The following is a 20,761-nucleotide window of genomic DNA, read 5'->3' on the forward strand; positions in this document are numbered from 1 at the left end:
ATTAGCACTTAATGGGGATATATAAATTAAAACGACCAGAGATAAAAATTATGCATTAATATTGACTATTTTATCGGCGTGTTGGTAAAAGAAAAATATTATGGGTTCATAATGTTAGGACGGGTATTGCTACTCCGGAAGAGTTGCTGCATCTGGCTCAGGACAAGACACGATACGCGAGACTAACGGCGACATTAGAGACACCAAAAGAGTCTGTTTGTGTTTTTAGTAGGCAAGTCAATCGCAATTATTTCTCCAGGAACAAATACCAAGACCTACTACTAAATTATAGGAAAAACCACTGGACTGGTTATAGTTTTTATTTTTTGTTTTCTGCGTCTCGATACTAACTCAAATGATATTTTAAAAACACCTACACATATTACTCACTAAGTCAATCGTTGAACAACGCCAAAATAAATATGAAATCATTTATCTGTAAAGTTCATTTACCTTTAAGGATATTGAAACTGTCTTTTAATTGGAAGAGGAATGATTTTACTAATAAGCCCGGGTTATAAAAGCAGTATTTAATGTCAAATATAAAAAAAGCCGTGCATAGACAGGCCGATGGTCAAGTCAAGTCAATATAATAAGAATGTTCTTAAACTCCAACACAAGTTATATCTATTGAGACTGGCCATTTACGCAGGAGATATACGCTGTGCGCACACTATTCTAAAACTGTCATTTTGCGATGTATTGTGATACCAATGGCACATCACGGGATTTGAAACATTCTGAAAGAGACATTTTTTATGTTACGCATACAGGCTTAAAGTTACAGTCGTGAGTTTGCTACTTATTATAATATTTGTAAGTCGCAGGAGTTTCAAAAGTTCAATGATACACATAACTATTACCATTTAACTATTGTTCCCACGCAAAATTATTTTAAAACATCATAATATTAGTAATTTGAAGTAAAAAATCTGTATTGTTTACTTATGCACAGTTATTACAAAATTTCAAAAATGGCAAGATGCTGACCTAAATGTGATAGTTCTAGGTATTCTAGGTTATTATTAGAATCGATTTAAAACAAAACTTAATATTTAACTAAGTTAGAAATCAATTTTTGATTTGCAATTGTTGATTTAAACAATTTTGAGGACCTTATAGCTAATCAGTTTCGTAAACAGACATTATACCTCAAATATTGATTCCATTACCGTGAAATGTGTTTTACAAATGCCATTTGATTTGGTCCCCAACCGGACACGGAATTTCTTTTTACTAATTTACGCAAATTTCTTAAATTTACGTTCACACCCGTGAAGTGCAAACAAGGAAACAGTTTCCAAATTTGTCTTATGTCTGAACCTCTTAGTAAAATATTTTTGCTACGAATATCGACGTTAGACATAGGACTTAAATGACCTTGATAAAGTCAATCAAAAAGGCATAATGTCGCAAAAAGTATAATTCAAGCTAAATCCAAGTATCATCGTTCGAAGTAACGCAAAAACACTTGTTTTGACGTCTTGATTAATGCGTGGAGTGACCTAAGCATAATAACATCATGTACATACAATCAGTTTAATTTGATATCTAAATCCTATCAACTATGTCTTGGACTCTATTTTTTATATTGCAGTTCTGGCCCAAAATAAATTACCTAGTTCATTGTTGTATATTCTGCCGACATGATCTTAATCCCAAAAATAATACATTATGTATTCTAAAATATTGTAATTAATAAAATCTCTCACTCAGATTTATTTATTCCATATAGGCTTTTTTTAATAACCATAGGTATACGTAAATGATTTTACGTAATATCAAGACGTGTTTCCTATTTGTGAGCTCGAAGCTCTAATAACATTTATTCCGTAAACGTCAGACTAATCTAAAAAACCTGTTCAATAATATCTCACTTAATAAAATTTTAACCCGTTTAGTTATTAACAATCTAATGAATTTCAAATGCTTTTAATGTCTTGTGTTTAACAGCACCTTGTCCAACGTATATTTTGAACATCTAATTTAACATATCTTTTCAATGGTTATAACGCCATAACGTTCTTGATACCTTGGTATATTACTACTACTTAACTATTTCGTGATAAATGTAGTAACACTACCATCTTATTTCCTTGCAGGTACACCACGTGAGCGGAGTTCTATAGAAGCATCTCCAAGTATACGAAAAGAGCCATTTACCCACTTATCTGAAAAGGAATTGATAGAAGAGGCCAATAAAGTTATAGCGCAAGCTCAAAGTGTAACTTGTACAGCAGATAATCCTCCAGAAAAGTTCTTTTCATTACCACACAGAAGGAAATACAAAGAAGACAGGTCTGGAAGAAGAAATAGTGACGACGCAACATCTACAGATGGTATCGCCAAAACACTACTAGGACGATCCTCAAGTGATGTGACTTCAAAAAAGAGAAAAGAACGTACTTCACTCTCTACGCTATTCAGGCGAGGTCAAAGAACAAAAAGCCCGGATACACCTGTTGTTGTCAAAACAAAACCAATAGTTGTTGTGAAAAGAAGTAAAAGTGATGTGTCTGATTTAAAGTCTAATACAACGTTAACAAAAAATAAACCCCAACGAAAAAGATCTGGTAGTGAAACCGAAGAGTTCCTTAAATCACTAAGAAATAAAAAGACTCAATTATCTCCAATAATTGAAAGTTCTCCTAGAGAAGATTACTTTAAAAAGGTATCACCTTTAGATGTATTCCAGAAAAAACAGCTCACTGAAACAGAAACTTGTAACTCTGAATCGGAACACTCTATAACAGATATTACAAAAGTAAATCCTATTGAGAAGCCACCCAGGCATAAGGCTCAAGACTATCAAGAACCTAAACCTCCGTCAAGGACAAAGCGTGAAAAGTCTGGTGAAATAGAAAAAGAATCATCACCCCCAATCAGTGAAACTCCGAAACGTTCAGTAGAAGTAAAAAAAAATAATCTTGCTAACAATATAGAATTGTGGAAAGAGAAAAACAATCTTAATGTTCAAGATAACATAAAAGACAGCATTACAAAGATTGAGAAAAACGTTTATGGAACTAAGGATATGATACATAGTAGTCAACAGCCACCTAAAAAACCCCCATTAACTAGAGGGCATACTGTAGATCATATGGTTAGAATTCTCAAAGAAGATCAACAGTCACCTCCACCAAAGTCACATTTAATTTCATCTACTCACGGAAGTAACATCAATCAGCCATTTTCTTATACAAAACCTAGCACAAGTCCAGATCCCAATCTTTTCGTTAGAACAGCAAGTCCAGAGAGGGCTTCAACCCCAGTTAATAAAATGGTCGACAAAGGTGTCGTTTATGCAAAGGTCATCAAAGACCACGATGATTTACGTTTAAATTTTCCTAAACAAACGATGTATAAGACGTACTCTCCCCCACGAGAAAAATTAGGTAATTTTTCAGATGAGGATGAAGGCTTAGGATATGAAGATAGATACAAGTACAATAATAAGTTTGGAGATACTATTCTTGATTATGATTATAAAAGAGAAAATAATTTTGACAGTATCGATGGATTTAATATTAAAAAGTCACCCATAATATCTCGATTCAGTGAATATAAATTAACGAGTTTTGACGATGAGCCTACCTACGCTAACGAGGATTTCAAAAAAGGACCATTACGCGACCCTATAAATACTTTTAGAGGAAGAGCAGATGGTATGGATACCAAACCAAAAAAACCCTTCGAAACGGATACAAAAATAGATTTAGATTTCAACGAGTTAAGTCACAGGCGACAGTTACTAGAGTCTCGTTTAAATGCCCGTAAACAAGAACGAGGACGATTACTTCCCGCAGATGAACCTGTGTTGCGTTACTTGACCGAACCAGATCCTATCTATGAAGCCGAGAAACGTATGAAACAAACGGAAAAGTATGTAAATGACACCGTAAAGTACTATCGTCATACTTTAGAGAGAGAGGGGTTTGAGAATAATGTGACCGATTATAAATTTGACCCCGACAGTCAAGTAAAGTACAATACAGAATCAAGATCTTATCATAAAACTACTAAACAAGAATTAGATAGACGTGAATTTATAGACAGCTTGGAGAAGCCAAAAAGGTTCAATGACGAGAAGAAAGTTTTTCCACCAGAACCTGAATACGAGCCTCCAAGCTTAGAGTCTAATCCTGGAAAACTTGTATCACCAGATGAATATAAAGAAAAAAAATACAAAGTTAAAAAACCATTCAATTCTAGTCATGAACATCTACATTCTGGTCAAAAATATAAAGTTAAAGACGATTGGTTTGGAAAAAGAAAAGGTCATTATTCATCTAATCCTGAAATAGCTCAAGAGCGTGAAGATGAATATGCAAATCTAAGATATAATCCAAAACAAGAAAGCTTTCATAACTCATTGCGTCGAGTAAAAAACAAGGATATTACGAATTATAATAGTGTCAGACGACACGATTCTGGCGACAGTAGAGATTACTATCGTGAACAATTATCACCGCGGCGATATGATTTCGACAGCAGATTGGTTGATTCTGGTATTGAGAATGATTTTAGGCTAAACTCTAGTGGTGAAATCCATAAATCCAGACGTAGGAGAAATGAGAGCGATGATGATGTCCGTAATACATCGCTATTTTTAGCTAGTGAGAGACAATTTGCTGAAGACAATTACCCAGGAGAACAGATATATGCGAACAGCGAGTATTTGGCAAAACGTAAAGAATATAAAAATGATAGAATGTATGCGGTGGAAGGAAAATATGACGATTCGCAATTTGATCCAAAACCAGCGAGATACGATAAAAGTCCTAAACACGATGACAAAACTAGTGCGAAACCGCCAAAGGTGAAAAAACTTTCGGGACTTGAGAAGGTTAAGATTTTTAGATACAATTTTGTTAAGCTTAAATTGAATATAATACTTTAACTCAATATTAATTGCATTATAGGTAAAACAGCTATTCTCTCGCGACTCTTCAAAGAAGAGCAAGAAAGAGAAAGAAAAGGAATTAGTCCAGAAACCTCGCACGCGGGTGCTCAAGAGCCCTGAACATCTTGCCAGACATGATTCAGACTATAGAAGGTACCGCCTTATGTTTGTTAGCACAGTTTAAATTAGTAATTTAGTACTTTTCTCTTTTTTACCACTTTTCTATCGTGACGAAAAGTAACGAAAGGATCTTTTAACTATTAAAATTGAATCGAGCAATTGAAGACATAATTAAATTTAAAGTAAAGTGACCTGTAAAGCACGCGAAACGTCGGAAAAAATTTATTATGTAAAATAATTATAAGTTTATAATACACAATACACAATACATAACTTCAATCCGTTAAAAAAGTGTTTTCTTTAAATGTGTTAAAGTTATTATAGTAAACTACATAAATAAATGTTTTAAAAATTAAAGATTTTATACCACAGAAAAAAAGCTATGTTTATGACAAAAAAATAATAATTACAACTTTTAGGTACACAGATCCGGAACCCAGTGACACTGAAGTAAGAAAAAAAGACTATAGAGAAGATAGCAAATATAGGCATTCCCGGGAAGATCTAGATAGGTACCCGCGTGACGAGAAGAGAAGAGAGGAGAGTTCTAAAAACACAGATGTTGAAGAAAGGTATAAACACAATTTATGTTTAAACCTTTTACTAATATTCAAACATTACTTTAACTTATATATTGCGTTAGGTTTGGCAGAACACTTAAAGAAGAAAGGAGATACAAAGAAGAAAGAAGACGGCACACGTCTTCAGAACGAGAGAGTGACCATCAAAGGACGGATAGAGAGAGTGAAAGAAGAACAACACGATCCAGAACTGCGGGGCCTTTGGACTCTCCGGCACTGGTATGGACTTATTTTAGACTAAAAAAACGAAAACAGCAGTGTTGCCCTAGTGGCTTCAACATGCGACTCTCATCACTGAGACCGTAGATTCGATTTCCGGCTGTGAACCAATGCACTTTCTTTCTATATGCGCATTTAACATTCGAACGGTGAAGCAAAACATCGTGAGGAAACCGGCTTGCCTTAGACCCAAAACGACGGCGTACGTCAGTTATAGGAGGCTGATGACCCACTTGCCTATTAGACTAACAAATAATCATGAAACAGTTACAGTAATCTGAGGCCGAGACTTAAAATGGTAGCGCAACCGACGTTATTTTAAACAAAACTAAAAGTTACCACGAAAAATGTGAACACACAGAGAATGCACAATATTTTTGTATAACGTATGATCTGAGTAATATAAGTGAGTTACCATTATGCCATTTTGAATATTTATCTATAATAGAATACATGTTAATATCATCTGTATTACCTTTAATAAGCGCGTACTGTCACTGTATGTAGTATGTACGTACTTTACGAATTGAAATTAACTTAGAGTGAGGTATGAGTGAAGATTAAAAACCTCAAAGGTACTAAGATTTAAGGTTCAATACAGTCGTTATAAACATAAAAGCACACGTTATCTGAACAATGACTGTGCTGACCTATGCAATCATTAAATGTCGCAGTTCAGATCTGCCCTGCACCACTCCCATCATAGCAATAATTACACGCCACAAACTAAGGTATTCTGAGATAACGTGCGTTTCATCTAACGATAGGAAATGAAAATATTTAACCTATAATTTAAGGTTCTTAGCACACATTTCTGCAACCCTCATTACGATTAATATAGCAAATGATTTTTCCAAAAAATCCCGATCTTTATAAATTAATACGATAGACGAATGAATATTTACTTCGCCTCTCTGAAACGCGCTAATGAAATTATTCCGGCCCCTAAGGATATCGGGACTGGGGATCCCATTCCAGCCGAGCAATGCTCGAAAACAGCACGAACAGAGGGCTGAGCTCTCTGAAGGCCATTCAGGTCAACTGAGAGATTCCATACAAGAAAAAACAGCTACTGGGATCTTCGGACCAGCCAGTCAATTCAATAAAAGAATTATTATAATGCTTTAAATCCTAATAAGTGGGTGTTTCGAGAGAAAAAAACAATGTTAAATTACCAAATAACTTTTCAACGTTCAATTGCTAACACATCGAACCTATTTTGTCGTAAAATTAAAACATTCTTCCATAAGGACAGTATTATGCTTCAGTTCATATTCATAAAAAAGTATTTTCCATACCCTATGATAAATTAAAGTAATATGTTAAATTGTTTCAGATATATAGTTTTATTAACAAAACAAACCATTAAGTATTTTCAATTTTACAGAATGGACGTGAAGTTTTAACTTGATTGTACTGTCGCGAACAATATTAGTTATCTACGAGACAATACTTTAAGTTTGGCTCACTGAAGATTTCTGAGTTTTATAAGTATGACGATACAGCCCCGGGGCCTCCATAAAAACGGGGCCCCCACAATAGAGACTACCGAAAAAAAATGTTTTAAATTTTGACTAGCATGATTATATTTTTCTTAAATATTAACAGAATTCATTGATCTGTATTTTTATTTTTATATGTTTGTTAAATACTAAAAGACTACTTGGTTTGACGGAAAAAAATTGTTTATTTTATTTGGAAAATAATTTGGGGCCTCCGCTTCTATGTGGCCCCGAGGCCTCTCGACCTCTAAACCCGGCCCTGTCCTCTATTATTTAAAGTATCCCATTGACCCCGGTACTTTTCACAATACAAGTAAATCGAAGTTTTCAAAAATAATATTAACAACAACCCTGTATACAATTACAACTACTTTAGTGTAACTGGCTTTAGAATCCTAATTGTAGTGAATAACGCTTTTTAATCTGATGTACCACTTCCTCGCCAATTCGCAATGACGACCTCCATTGCGACTTTAATGTTGAGGACGTCATCACAATAATCAAAGAGATTTTTGCGGCCCACGAATAAAGGCTCCATCGCGTGAATGTCAAGGTTATTCAACTTCTTGACACCACGGGCCTAGTGAGGATTGATCAATTCTAATTAGGTTAGTTTTAAATTACTTGTTAGTCCAAAGCTAGGTCGTAATGTAATATGATCTCTTGGTCTGAGACAATTTAAATCAATGCGTAAACGGTATAAATGTAAAAGTATTATACAAATCATATATTTCAAATATATTTCTATTTAACTCTAAATACAATTGAATCATTTTTTTTTGCTCACGACTGTACTAATTAAAATTCTAGTGATGTACGGACAATCCATCGATAATTCAGTGCGTGTATGTCGATGACTGATACATCACGGTTTATCGATACTTGGAACTCATTACACGCGTGTTAACATATAAATACTTCGGACGCTCGTAATTTATATTGGAAATTAAAAAAATATGATGAATCGCTTTGAAGAATGAAAAAGGTTTTACCTTAATAAATTTCGACAAATATCTCTAAAACATAACAAATTTCCTTAACACTATATATTATAATAATAGAAAAAAATAGAATAGAAATCAGATAGATAGATAAAATTAAAATGACCTTCAGCTATTTAAAAAGCGTACTCCTTCAAAGACCTTCAACGCATCGACTAAGAAAACGGTTACCCATAGACCATAATGCTATAGCTGACTTTGATGGCCATAGGCTCCTTTGACAAAAAAACTATTCAACAAAAGTTTAAAATGTTGTAAATTAACTTTACGTCTTGTGGTAGTAATTCAAATTAAATACCATTAAGGATTAATTTACTAACAATATATTAAAAAATATATAATTTTGCTAACAATAAAGAAATGCAAAGCATCTCCTCAATATTAAAATTTTCGATTCCTCATTACCATGCCAAAAAACGACCATAACAAATTGCCAGATAAAATTAATGAGCCATAATACAGGACCGCAGATTATATATAAACACCGATGACATCACTGTCAAACCGACATTGACCTTAGGGTGTTGAACCGTGATTTTATTCTGTAGCTAATGTACGTACATAATTTATTTAATCAGGTCTTTCAGGCGCCATTAACAACGCATTTTTACATAGAGTATTAGGTATATAGTACATCTATTAAAAATAAACATCTCGATTCGTAAATGAAGCCCCAGATCGACTTGATTGGAGAGAATTCCGTCAAAATCTTGCTGCTTGTTTAAAATTGAGACCAAAATGCACTAAAATATATTATAAACATAATTCCTACTTATATATATATATATATATATGTATTGTTACTTGGTATATTGGTATAATATAAAAGATAGAATCCTATTAGTTTTATTTTTCGAAGTCGTCCGTATATATTCTATATTATTGTTTGCACTGTCAAAAAGTTATCCAGACCTCATGTAGAGCTAATCTTCTCTCAAGCAACTTTAAACTACATGAAGTGAAAATGTATTCACTGTTCTTCTCTTTATAGGAACAAAATGGTTAGGAAGAGCAAGTGTTCCGAGATTATTTTCCGAATATAGTTTTTTCGAAATACTCTCTTCATTTAGTAGCTCATGTCTGAGCGTCGTGGTCAGCAAGGAAACATCTGGAACGGACCATCTGTCACCACCGGTTTCTGTGCAGCGCCTCTCTTATTACAGCTTACTGTATTAAGGACGATCCTATCCTATCTGGTTGGTGAAAGGCCACGTGATTTCCTTCTGTGTTACCTGTCAACCACGATCAGTTTCTTTAAGTTCTCATCATCTCTGCGCATTGTATGGCATCAGTATGACATAATTCGTTGTCAATCATCAAAATATAAATATACTCGTGGGAAAAGTTTAAATATAGCATTATTTATAACAACTTATATAATTTTATGTTGTCTATTTCCGACTCAACACCGACAGTTTAAAAACAATTAGTCGAAACATTTTAATAAGAGGATGGAGGATGTGATTATTCCGTTAGTTTTTGTTCATCTTGTTACTCTCATTGATGACGCATTAATTGCTGGTGCTACTGGTCTTATATCAATATTGTGGTGTCTACGATACGATATTCCACCCCTTTCACCTCGACGTCTGTCATTCCACAAGTGAGCGTTTCTTAAGGCAGTTTTTGCCGCGCACCACCACTATGTGGAACCAGCTGTCCAACGATGTATTTCTGAACCAATTCGACTTGAGGTCCTGCAAGAACAAGGTCGGCAACGCACTTGCGAGCCCTCTGGCTATGTGAGTCTGCTGGCGGCGGTATCACTTAAAATCAGGTGAGCCGGCCCAGTCGCCCCCTGTTATATAAAAAAAATCCTTTTGCGTGAAAAATTTAACGCACTGACGGTAGAAAGTGACTTCGTATACTATGGTGTAAAATCTCGTTTTAAGCGCTGTCCATATATCAAATGTCATACAGAAAAAATGGTTTGACAACTCTTAAAACTAGATTGCAGTTGATATATTCTACGGGTCTACAAAGACTGACTAACTAACTGACGACTGTTTAACTCCGTGAAAGCAAAAGATTATGCACAAATGTTTAGTATTTGGGTAAATACTATTTGTATAACTGTGAAATCAATCACAATTTGGACACCTATAATTATCACGTTCTTGACAATATGTGATAATTGACGAATACTGTTATCTCCGTTTACGTATGAATTTTAACGAATTAACTGGTTTTATGTATGTCATAAGATAAATTAATCCGATTGAAATGTATAAAAACCACAGTGATATTAGTTAAAACCATGAAGCAATTCCCTAAACAATAATAGTGTCTATTGTATCGCATTAGCAAAGGAATTGTACACATAATATTATAGGCGGGAGCATCGCTCGCGTGCATCTCTTATATTTTGGGAACTCTTCGGGCCCCTTCAACATATGTATTCCTAGTTATTAAGATAGTTTATTGTCTGCAGAAAGAGATTGCAGTAGGAGTTTTGCGAACAAGTATAATTCATATATCGTATTGATTATACGCGTCATTTTATTGATTCACTAAAATTAATTTAATAGTTTCTTATTGGGTATCAAGACCATCTATAGAGCAGTATTGGTCTAGTGGCTTCGATCCCGGCTGCGCACCAATCGACTTTCTGTCTATGTGCGCAGTTAACATCCGCTCGAACAGAAAACATCGTGAGGAAACCGACCGGTTGCCAACATAACAAGAAGGTTACTGTAGTGTGGACTCAGAATCCGCACTCTGACGCACATTTGGTGCGGTAAATCCTGACTAAATAAGCCAGCCTATCTCATCCCAGAAGCTTTGTCGGCACTTCGCAGGCTACACTGAACGACCTCACTATTCCGAGGGTTTCTGCTCGATGGAAGGCCACATCCACGCTTTATAGGACTACGTGGGTGACTGATTCCTCTGCGCTAGGGACTGTCTGTCGAGCCAAGGACAAAGAGATGTTTAGTCATCGTTCCTATTATTATTTTGAGTTTAATTCTGTTGAGGCTGAGAGTCGCTTTGCCACTTGCTGGCAGTGCCATTTTGGATGCGTTTTCAGAGCAACGATGATTTTGGAGTTCTGTGGATCTATGGCGAATCAAGAAACAATCCCAACTACGGTTCTTTTTTCCACACGGACAACAGTAGGCTAGGTGTACCATCGCTATCGTCATCAGCCAAACTGGCGGATGACTGTCGGTTGACTGTCGGTCGGAACGGGTCATATAAATAAAATGAAGCGTACAAAGTAAAGAATACTTAATGGATATAACTGGTCCTGGGCCGAATTTGCATATCCTTCATCAGGATTTGAACCGGTTATTATTTGTCACAATTTTCCTACTAATATTTGTTTTGCTTTAACCGTAATTCGAAGAACTGTAGTTCCTATTTTCGTACAAACGAAAATATCTTAGCTCTAAATTTTAAAAGTGACTACACTGATTATCATAACACCTTACCTGGAAACATTCCATATTTTTTGACTAGAACTAATCTTTAGTTAACATACTTTTCGGAACCTTTGTTATTCTACTATCTATGCATATATTATTCTAAGGATATGGTAAAGGATAAATCAAATTAGCAAGCAGCAAAGTTAAGAAATACCTTTAATACATTGTAAATCTGAAATTAATTCAAATTCAAATTCGTGCACCTGTCAAGATATTTTCACTTAACAGTAAAATTTAGATCTAACAAACATCTAGGCTGGAAATAAACATTGCGCAAACGCATGACTCAGACTGCACCTAGCGAACTAAATATAGCAGGTCAGATTTCTTGATCCATAATCCTTTGTTAAACACATTCATTCTGAACCTAATTGCTTTATTTTCTTATCTTAAACATAACACGATAGGTTTTGCGGTGATCATTGTTCGTCTATTTATTTTTCAATTAAATTTAATAAAATATTGTACTTATTCCTTTTTAATCACGTAACGTGACTGCGACGTAATTTTTTTCTTAATTCTGTATTTTTCTTTTAGGTAGGGTAGACTTCTATATGCTCAAAAATTGCTCCATAATTGAATGATATGATTAATTATTTGTGGTCCCTATGGCAGTGTAGCATTTATGCATGCCTTTCCCAGTTGTATTGCGGACCTTATTATTTGAGCGAAGAAAGCACCAGTTCTGGGGTCAACGATTGTCTTAATTTCGACTAAATATTAAAGGCAAACAAAAACCATACGCCCAAACTATTACACAAAACCTAAACCAGTTCAACACCAGGATCACCACAGCGTATTTATACAATATTTTCACTGAATAATGATTCCATTTACAATTATACTTAAAACTGGCGCATCAAAACCGCAATGGAAACAGTATTATTGTAAATTTATAAACTTGTATCCAACAACATAGTTAGTCTAGTGTTAGAGCAATTGATCTCCCTTGCCCGTAATCTCAAACTTACAATAAGAAAGAAAGAACAAGAAAAATCTAGCACTAGCCCCAACACATGGCCCATGGGACTTTTGTTGACCAATATGATCGTTTCGTTGTTTTTTTTTTCGAAAATTTTCATGAAATACCGATATCCGACGTTTTTGTATGCAATATCGATGTAGTTCTCTCAATATCCGTAGCACTTAAGCTGGGATGTGCTCTATTGGCTGTCTATGCGCGCAATAAACAAACCCATGTACCAGACACAGCTTACCTTCTTGTTAACATACAAATAATCAAGGAAAACTACAAACTAAGACTCGAAAGGGTAATATTATTAGGCACTGATAAAAATGTTTTATTTCATTTGCGTCATAAACTGCGTCTTATCCCGCTACGCCATAACTCAATATGGTCAGGATTAAGATCGTAAAGTGTTGTCGAAAATATAATCGACAAAAAGAAATATCCGATGACATCGAAAGATATATTCCATGTTTTAATCGAATTGATATTCGTTTTGATTCAGTAAGAATAAGATAAGCGAAATTGACAATATACGGGGCATTTAGTAACTTATTCAACATAACATATTTCATAAATTGGTTTAAAGCGTTGTTCCTACTCAATAAGGATTCAAGTCTTAATACTCTTTTAACCTTCATAAACCAAATTAAAAAGCAATTCTTGATTAATTATTATTATGTTGTTATATACTATTAAATAGTTACTTACATGTTTGTGCCGTCTAAGGAATCAAATTATTTAACAATGTTGTTTATGAATGAGTTCTTTTATTTATGATAAAAGCAAAAGAGCTAAAGACCCAAGTAAAATCTATTTACGCCGATTCACGCACCATATGGCTCGCGGCCTTGTGTCGTGAACGTCAACTCGTTCCGGCTCAAAGCTGTACATATAATAAAATTGTATCTGACCAATGTTTATTCACGCTGAAGCGGAGCACGCCATATTTCGTCTTCCTTCATCCAATTCTGGTTGGTCATTTCTATTCGCTAAGCATCTTCCAGAATATATTTTTCGTCAAAATCGCGCTCTTCAAGAATTTAGCGAATCTTTAAAGTATACATGACTTAGTCAAAACGATTTTGATATTATTATCAACTGTTGTCAGTATGGACCCTTCTTGGGTAAAGGTCTCCTCCAACCCTTTCCAGGTATCTCTAACTAATAGTCTGCCAGTCTTTTCCTGCTATTTCTATCAAATCATCAGCCCATCTTCTTTTTGGCCTGCCCGCTCTTATTTCCCCGGGTGGTCCCTTTCATTGTGTTGTCTATTATGGAGTTCATGATCTTATATAGATTAGTAGCATATTTTTGTCATTTTTTCAACTAGATTTCCCATAAACCCTAATGGTATAGAGATGCATCTTTTTATTGATTACTATTGATTAATCTATTAACTTTTTTTACCTGACATAGGACGATTTTTGAGATAGCAATACGGACTTTTTAAATGTTTTTAAAAGTGTCAAAATATTTATTATACATAAAAAAAATTGGCGCAATAACAACAAGCTAGGCTAACACAGATTTAAATGTAATTCAAAATTACTTCCTCTGTAGAGATTACGCGCAGTAGCTGTTGAAGAGAACCGTTTTTTGCAGACGAATTCCATTTAGAGGAAAAAAACTATTTTAATGAAACATCGTGTGAAAGACGTGATTGATGGTCACTGTCTATAGTCCATTGACCTCTCAACTATTATTTTTGAAAGTATTCTCCGTTTGTTTTGTCATATAGGGTAATAAAAAATACTCTTCTACGAAAAAGCCATTGTACACCTAGCTTGTATACATTTATTAGCCGATGCAGTGATTACCTTTGGATGCCATAGATTCAAATCCACATATATAACTATCAATAAATTGATTATGTTCCGATAGGCCTTACTTGGAATGGCCTAGTGGGTAGATCCAGGAGTAACCTGGGTGAAGGATAGCGGGGAAAGATTGGTAAAAAGTGGCGAAAATTAGAGACAAGTAGAAGAATTTGGAGGAGGCCTTAGTTATAATATAAACATAAACTTAATGTAACTCATAGTACTCGAATAAAGGCTAGTATTCATATGTTTCGTATAGGTCCGATAAATTAATCTAGAATCATATTTATTATTATATTGTCTAAAATATGATTTTAGACAATTTTATCACTTAAACAGTGTAATGAAAGATTTCTGCTTGGGTTCAAAATAAACATCAATTTACGAAATTTGAAGGCAATGAACTCAGGTCTATGTAACATGATGCTTTTTATCAAGAGATGTTAAATCAAATGTGATGATTGATAGCTTTTTTGACGAAACCTGTATTGGTTAAAAAAGCAGTGCTATACTTACTCTGTGCGATGTTTTTTTAGTTGAATAATCAAATAGATACGAATAATTTTGAATATCACAATAAATTTGGAAAAACATACTTATTACCTTATTAACAGTGATAATAGTTTTGTTGCATTACTTAGCCGTAGAACGACAATTCATAAGATTTTATCGTGGTTCCAGGCGGAGCGTTACCGTGAGAGAAGACGTCTAGCCACTCCCAGTCCTACACCGTCACCTCCTCGTCGACAACCAACACAGTCCTCCAGCTGGTTCAAGTCAATCGACCGCCTCGGCAAGAAAAGGGATAAACATATTAAGGTACTTTAAAATTTATTAAAATTATATTTATAGCAAAAGAAGAACAAAGAAGCCGCACGTAAGAAGATTTATCCGGTACAAAGGATCTTTTTTTCTAATACCAGATGCCCGGATGTACATAGCTTCGTTATTGCAATCATATATCACTTTACATCACAGAAAACAGTAGTTGACTTTTCGTGATTGTTTCTTGCAAGCGTACTGCAATGATAATAAATCGCTAACTAAAAAATTAAAACCAATCAAAATGCTTAACAAAAAATTAACAATGTCGATATAAAGAGGGCAGCAAGACTTCTTTTCTCAAGTGATGTTGTGGTCCCTGACACCCCAGATACACTAGCAGCCCTTTCGACAATATATCCCAGTGCTCCAGACACACCTTTTTTCTTAAAACCTCCCATGAAATAAGGAATTACGTCTACTATTCTGCTACTTAGAAATAGATACATAATAAAGATAATTAAATCCAAGCAGTAAATTGAGTTTGATCATTAAACTTTGCCATCATACTTTTGTAATAATTTCAGGTAGAGAAAGAGAGCATCATAACAACAGAGGATGAGTTACCACGACGTTCCTATCCCAAATCAAGCAAACCGCTAAACTCTCCAGCGAAGAATCTACGTTTCTTTGGTGACACTGACCCAGAATCTGATGCAAACGTCAAACAAACTGTTACTAAAACTAAGAGCCATCCGATCAAGTCTCATGGAACTCTACGGAAGACTATTTCAAATTCAAGCACTGGCCAAGATGAAGTGGACCATGAAATTCCAAGCAAAAGCTACTCTCTTTCTAATTTACAAAGAGATGAAAAGCTTAGAGATAGCGTGTCACCCAGAACGAAGGATTACTATAAGAGGAATCTACAAAATATTTCAGAAATGAGTAACTCTGAAGTGGACAGTCAGTTTAGTAGGAAAATGGCATCTAAGCCACCTATCAGCCCTTATGATAGATCACGGAGCCACAGCAGTAATAAGACCCTGAAAGGAAGTAAAGGAGATTTACTGAGGCAAGGAAGGGAAGAAAGGGGTAGTTCTTCAGAGCTGAGGACTGGGAAACCCGATATAAACAGAGACCTTAAGTAAGTATTGTAAATAAGAGAAATAGAATATATACTATATTAGGAGTAGCTAACATTTAACCAACTTCAAAAAATTCAAAATTCTTTATTTGTTCAGATATATGTACAATACAATTCAGATAGAGGCCTCCCTAGTAAGTCAGAGACCTGTGACAAGGAAGAAAAGATGGATAGGAAAAAATATATTAGATGATTTAACAATGCTTCTGTTTTGTTGTAGTTAAGTGTACCGAGCCAATGGTTTAAAGTTATTTTACATTTATGGTATGTAAGATTATGAAAGCTAAGGGTTTTATTTAAACCATTATAGAGATAAGTTGAGCGATTGTTGTATTGCTTACGTGCAAAGGTTGTCTTGCAAATTGTGTAGCTTATTATATTATGTTGGGTCCTTTTTTGAGGTGTGTCTGTTTTATGTGGAGAGGTTGCGTGTCTCCTAAGGACACAACGGAGAATATAGAGCTGGCGTATGGTCAGTAGTTTACAAGACTTGTACAACTCTTCAGTTGGAAATCTTTTATTTTTTAGTAACATTATTTTTATAATTGCTCTCTGAGCTCTTTCAAGTGCTAGAACTTTGGTTTTCGCACAACCACCCCACACTGTGATACAGTAGGTGATAACAGATTGAACTAATGTTTTATAAATCCAGCTTAACCTACGTATCCTTTTTATTACTGCATCAACTTCAATCATGCATTCTCGTACTATTTATAATATATATCTATCATATATTATATATATTTTTCTTTAGAAAAGGCATTTAGTATAAACAATTTAAAAAAACCATATGTACATTACAATAATTTTTATTTTACACTTTGACAAATGTTTAGAACATAATAATTTTTAACACATTTTCGCGGAAATATTATGACCTTGGTGAAAAGAGATATAGTATATCCGCTCGTTATTTGTTTTTAAACAGTCGCATTAACTTTTACGATTATTTGGTAGAATTTAAACTAAAACTATCTTTATGGTTGCTGCTATCTATTTCAGGAAAGTAAAATTAGTTAAACAAGTATTACTAATATTGTGCACAAAATAATTTCCGTAGAATGAAGACATCATTGTATTATTCTTTTCTGAAAAAATACAGTTCTAGTACATAACCCAAGGAAGTAAAAAATGAGAAAACATTAAAACAGCCCTAATAGTGCTTTACGACTTTGTTCCCCGAGGCAAGCGATATACTGTATCCTTCTATAGATAGCTATTAAACATAATATATTTTTTCAGGCACCGTCGTCGAACACCAGTAGCAAACTCTGGCGAGAGCAGCACTGAAGGAGACTCCAGTCATCAGTCTCAGCGTAGCGTTGTCTACTTACACGCGACTACTGGTAACATTCCTAATTTAAAAGATTATTATCTGTTTTGTTTCATGTTTTTAACTGTCAATAATAATGGCATTTGGGAAACCAGAAGAAATACAATATAACTTGTATAAACTTATACTGTAATCAACAACTAAACAAAAGCAGTGGTTCTGTTTCATAATCATTTGTCATCTAATAGGCATGTAGGCGATCAGCCTCCTGTGCATGAGATATGCCGTCATTGTTTTGGGTCTAAGCCAAGCCGGTTTCCTCAAAATTTTTCCCTACTTATTTATTAAAGTTTACTACATATACATAGTACTAAATCTACGGCATCTCATCTCAGCTGGAGCAACAAATGCAGATGACTTTAGACCGTGACGGCCTGCAGGACATGTTAATAACGCACAGACCGTGCCTGGAACGGTTCTGCGAAAAAAATATTAATCGCTATTACCGATGTAGCCGAGGCGTATTTCGCGACGCTTATCCGCCATTCGCGAACTAGTGTTTTGGAATTAATTAAATGTATCTTGTTTTTTTGGAAAAAAATTGTGAGAGCGAAAAAGTCCCTGGACACGATGGCAGGGGAGTAGAGGGTTATTATTAAAAAAAACATAAGTGTTACAAACTAAAATAAGCATACAATACAAAATAACATAAAAAACAATAAATGTTATTTCAATCAGCGAATTAGGTTCGAGAAGAACAATGCTTCTCAAATACCGATCAGCACACTACAGCTTCAAATAAGCACTGTTCAATCCGTTAAAATCGAGAATAATTCGAAATTTCCTTTAATGTTTGAGCGATTAAATGCGAATATAGACAGAAAGTGCACGACCGCAGGTCGAACCCGCGACTTAAAAGCCCCTTAAAGAGTAGTTTTACCGAAAGTACCAAAAAGCTTATACAATGATCTTTTTAAATTCCAGTTGGTGACATACCCGACCCTGGCAGAGTCACACGCAACCGATCCCGTGATGACGTATCATCCGTCATGTCATCCAACATTCAAGTGCGAAACTCTACTAAAACATTCTCCATATTTGCGCCATGGACACCGAAACACTACAACGACCAATATGACGTACATTACGCCCAAAAGCCGAGGAAAAAAAAGGAAACCACACCAAAAAAGTACGCGTCAACGAAAAATTTATCGGAGGACAGGCCGGCAACTTTACAAAAAAAGTCTTACAGTCAAACGACATTAAACCGTCGTCCGAATCAGAATAATCGGCTGACGAGTTCGAGTACAACACTTTATAGGCCGAAGCGTGGAAACGAATCACAAACGTCCCAAAGTACGATACCCCGTAAGAGTAATGGAAGAAGTCAATCGAGTGAAATTTTGAGTCTAAACGATCGAAATCGAGTCGCCCGATCGACTTCCATACCGAAAGATAAGAAAGCCGGCTGGTTTAAACTGTCCAAAACTAAAAAGCAAGAGAATACCCGTGTACGATAACTTGTGTCATTCTCTTGTTGTTTATTAGGTTGTTATACCATAAATATATATATAAGTTTAAGGCATTAATCTTGAGTACATTTTAAACAAAATTTCAATCTAATAAAATGCTTTTACAATTCTTGTATAAGTACATTTTCGACAACGCATAAAACTCAGAATACAACTACAGAATATATTTGTATTTTGGAAGGTAAATTTTATTAATCTTAGGATCTGTAAGTTAAGTAATAAACAATAATATCAATATAACTGAATTTAAGAAGGCTTATTATTATTTACACCAAGCGTTTATACATATGAAGAATGGCCGTGCCTTTTTCAAATTGAAGTTATAAAATTATTTATTAATAATACAGATTACTAAAGTGCCATTCGTGAATGTAAGCGCAAATTAAAATAAAAAACCTTGAATTATTGAAACTTACATTTTATTTTCATTTGCGCTCTTGTCTAATACTGCCTGACAAAAATGTTAAACGAGGTTTTATACAAATATTTTTGTCAGGTGGTTTATATTATTAAGAAAAGTGTTACCATTTAATTATAAATAACAAACAGCTTGAAACTAATATAACGTGCATACATTTGCTTTAGATCTCTGATAGTTATTGCTTCAAAGAATACTTTTTAGTATAAGCATTTGAAGATTTAGCCTCTTTTAAAGACTTGATCAGTCATATTTCACTGCTCATACTAAAACTAGGTCAAACATCATTTTAATCGCTAACGTAAAATATATCTTTTTCAAATATATGTATGAAAAATATTACTGCGCACCTGGTCTACCGATAATTCACCCGCACTCACGACAGTGGCGTGCAGCTTCAGATGTAATAAGGTCGCATATCGGTCATAGGGTAACCCAGCTGGAGCCCTCTACTACTCACAAGAGAATTTTGTTTAACAGTGCATTTTTAATACATATTTGGCGAAGGCAAATTTTACGATTTAATATTGTGTCAAGCTCATGGTAGAGGTGGATAGAGCTAAAATTCGTAAACACAATCTGACAGAAAGATCAGTGTTATAGTCAAAACAGTGTAAAGGGTGATTAAGTTTATAGGAAGGTTACGATTTAAACTGTAAAATAAAGAAACTATAAGTAATGATCTAATCACAGTTTTTCATTTCCGCTTCGATGTCCCGCAAACTAATATTTGATTAGAATTAAACCAAAATTCGTAACAATTAGAAAATCAATTGCAAATCTAAATAAAATGTGATAATGTTAAAAAATATTAATATAAAATTGAAACAATTGTATAACGTGATACTTAAATTTAACTGCAGATCACAGTATTCTTATATAACTTTACGATAGTTTTAAAATTCTGGTATAATTTTAGTTCGTTAAAGCTCACGTCGTTTGTAAAATATGTATAATTACTTGTATAATATAAAGAAAAAGTTACGTCACGTTATAACGATAACTATTAGATTTTGCAAAACAATTGCATGGACCAAGAGTAGTTGGTTGTTGTTGATATGTTGTTTACTTTGAAACAAAGACGAATACTT

At 34.5% G+C, this 20,761-nt stretch overlaps 1 protein-coding gene across 2 annotated transcripts in view; it reads left to right on the forward strand.

The window, feature by feature from the left end:
* LOC123714725 overlaps positions 1–20,357 on the forward strand; it is a 42,970-nt gene extending 22,613 nt beyond the window's left edge. For both annotated transcript variants that reach the window (XM_045669155.1, XM_045669156.1), the window contains exons 4-11: positions 2,103–4,846; positions 4,923–5,056; positions 5,443–5,595; positions 5,667–5,823; positions 15,220–15,357; positions 15,888–16,447; positions 17,690–17,793; positions 18,705–20,357. In XM_045669155.1, coding sequence (XP_045525111.1) covers positions 2,103–4,846; positions 4,923–5,056; positions 5,443–5,595; positions 5,667–5,823; positions 15,220–15,357; positions 15,888–16,447; positions 17,690–17,793; positions 18,705–19,240 — 4,526 coding nt within the window. In that variant the 3' untranslated portion in view covers positions 19,241–20,357. The remainder of the gene's footprint in view (positions 1–2,102; positions 4,847–4,922; positions 5,057–5,442; positions 5,596–5,666; positions 5,824–15,219; positions 15,358–15,887; positions 16,448–17,689; positions 17,794–18,704) is intronic.
* The last annotated feature ends 404 nt before the right edge of the window (positions 20,358–20,761 follow it).

Source organism: Pieris brassicae, chromosome 9 (assembly GCF_905147105.1).
Source record: "Pieris brassicae chromosome 9, ilPieBrab1.1, whole genome shotgun sequence".
Taxonomy (NCBI): domain Eukaryota; kingdom Metazoa; phylum Arthropoda; class Insecta; order Lepidoptera; family Pieridae; genus Pieris; species Pieris brassicae.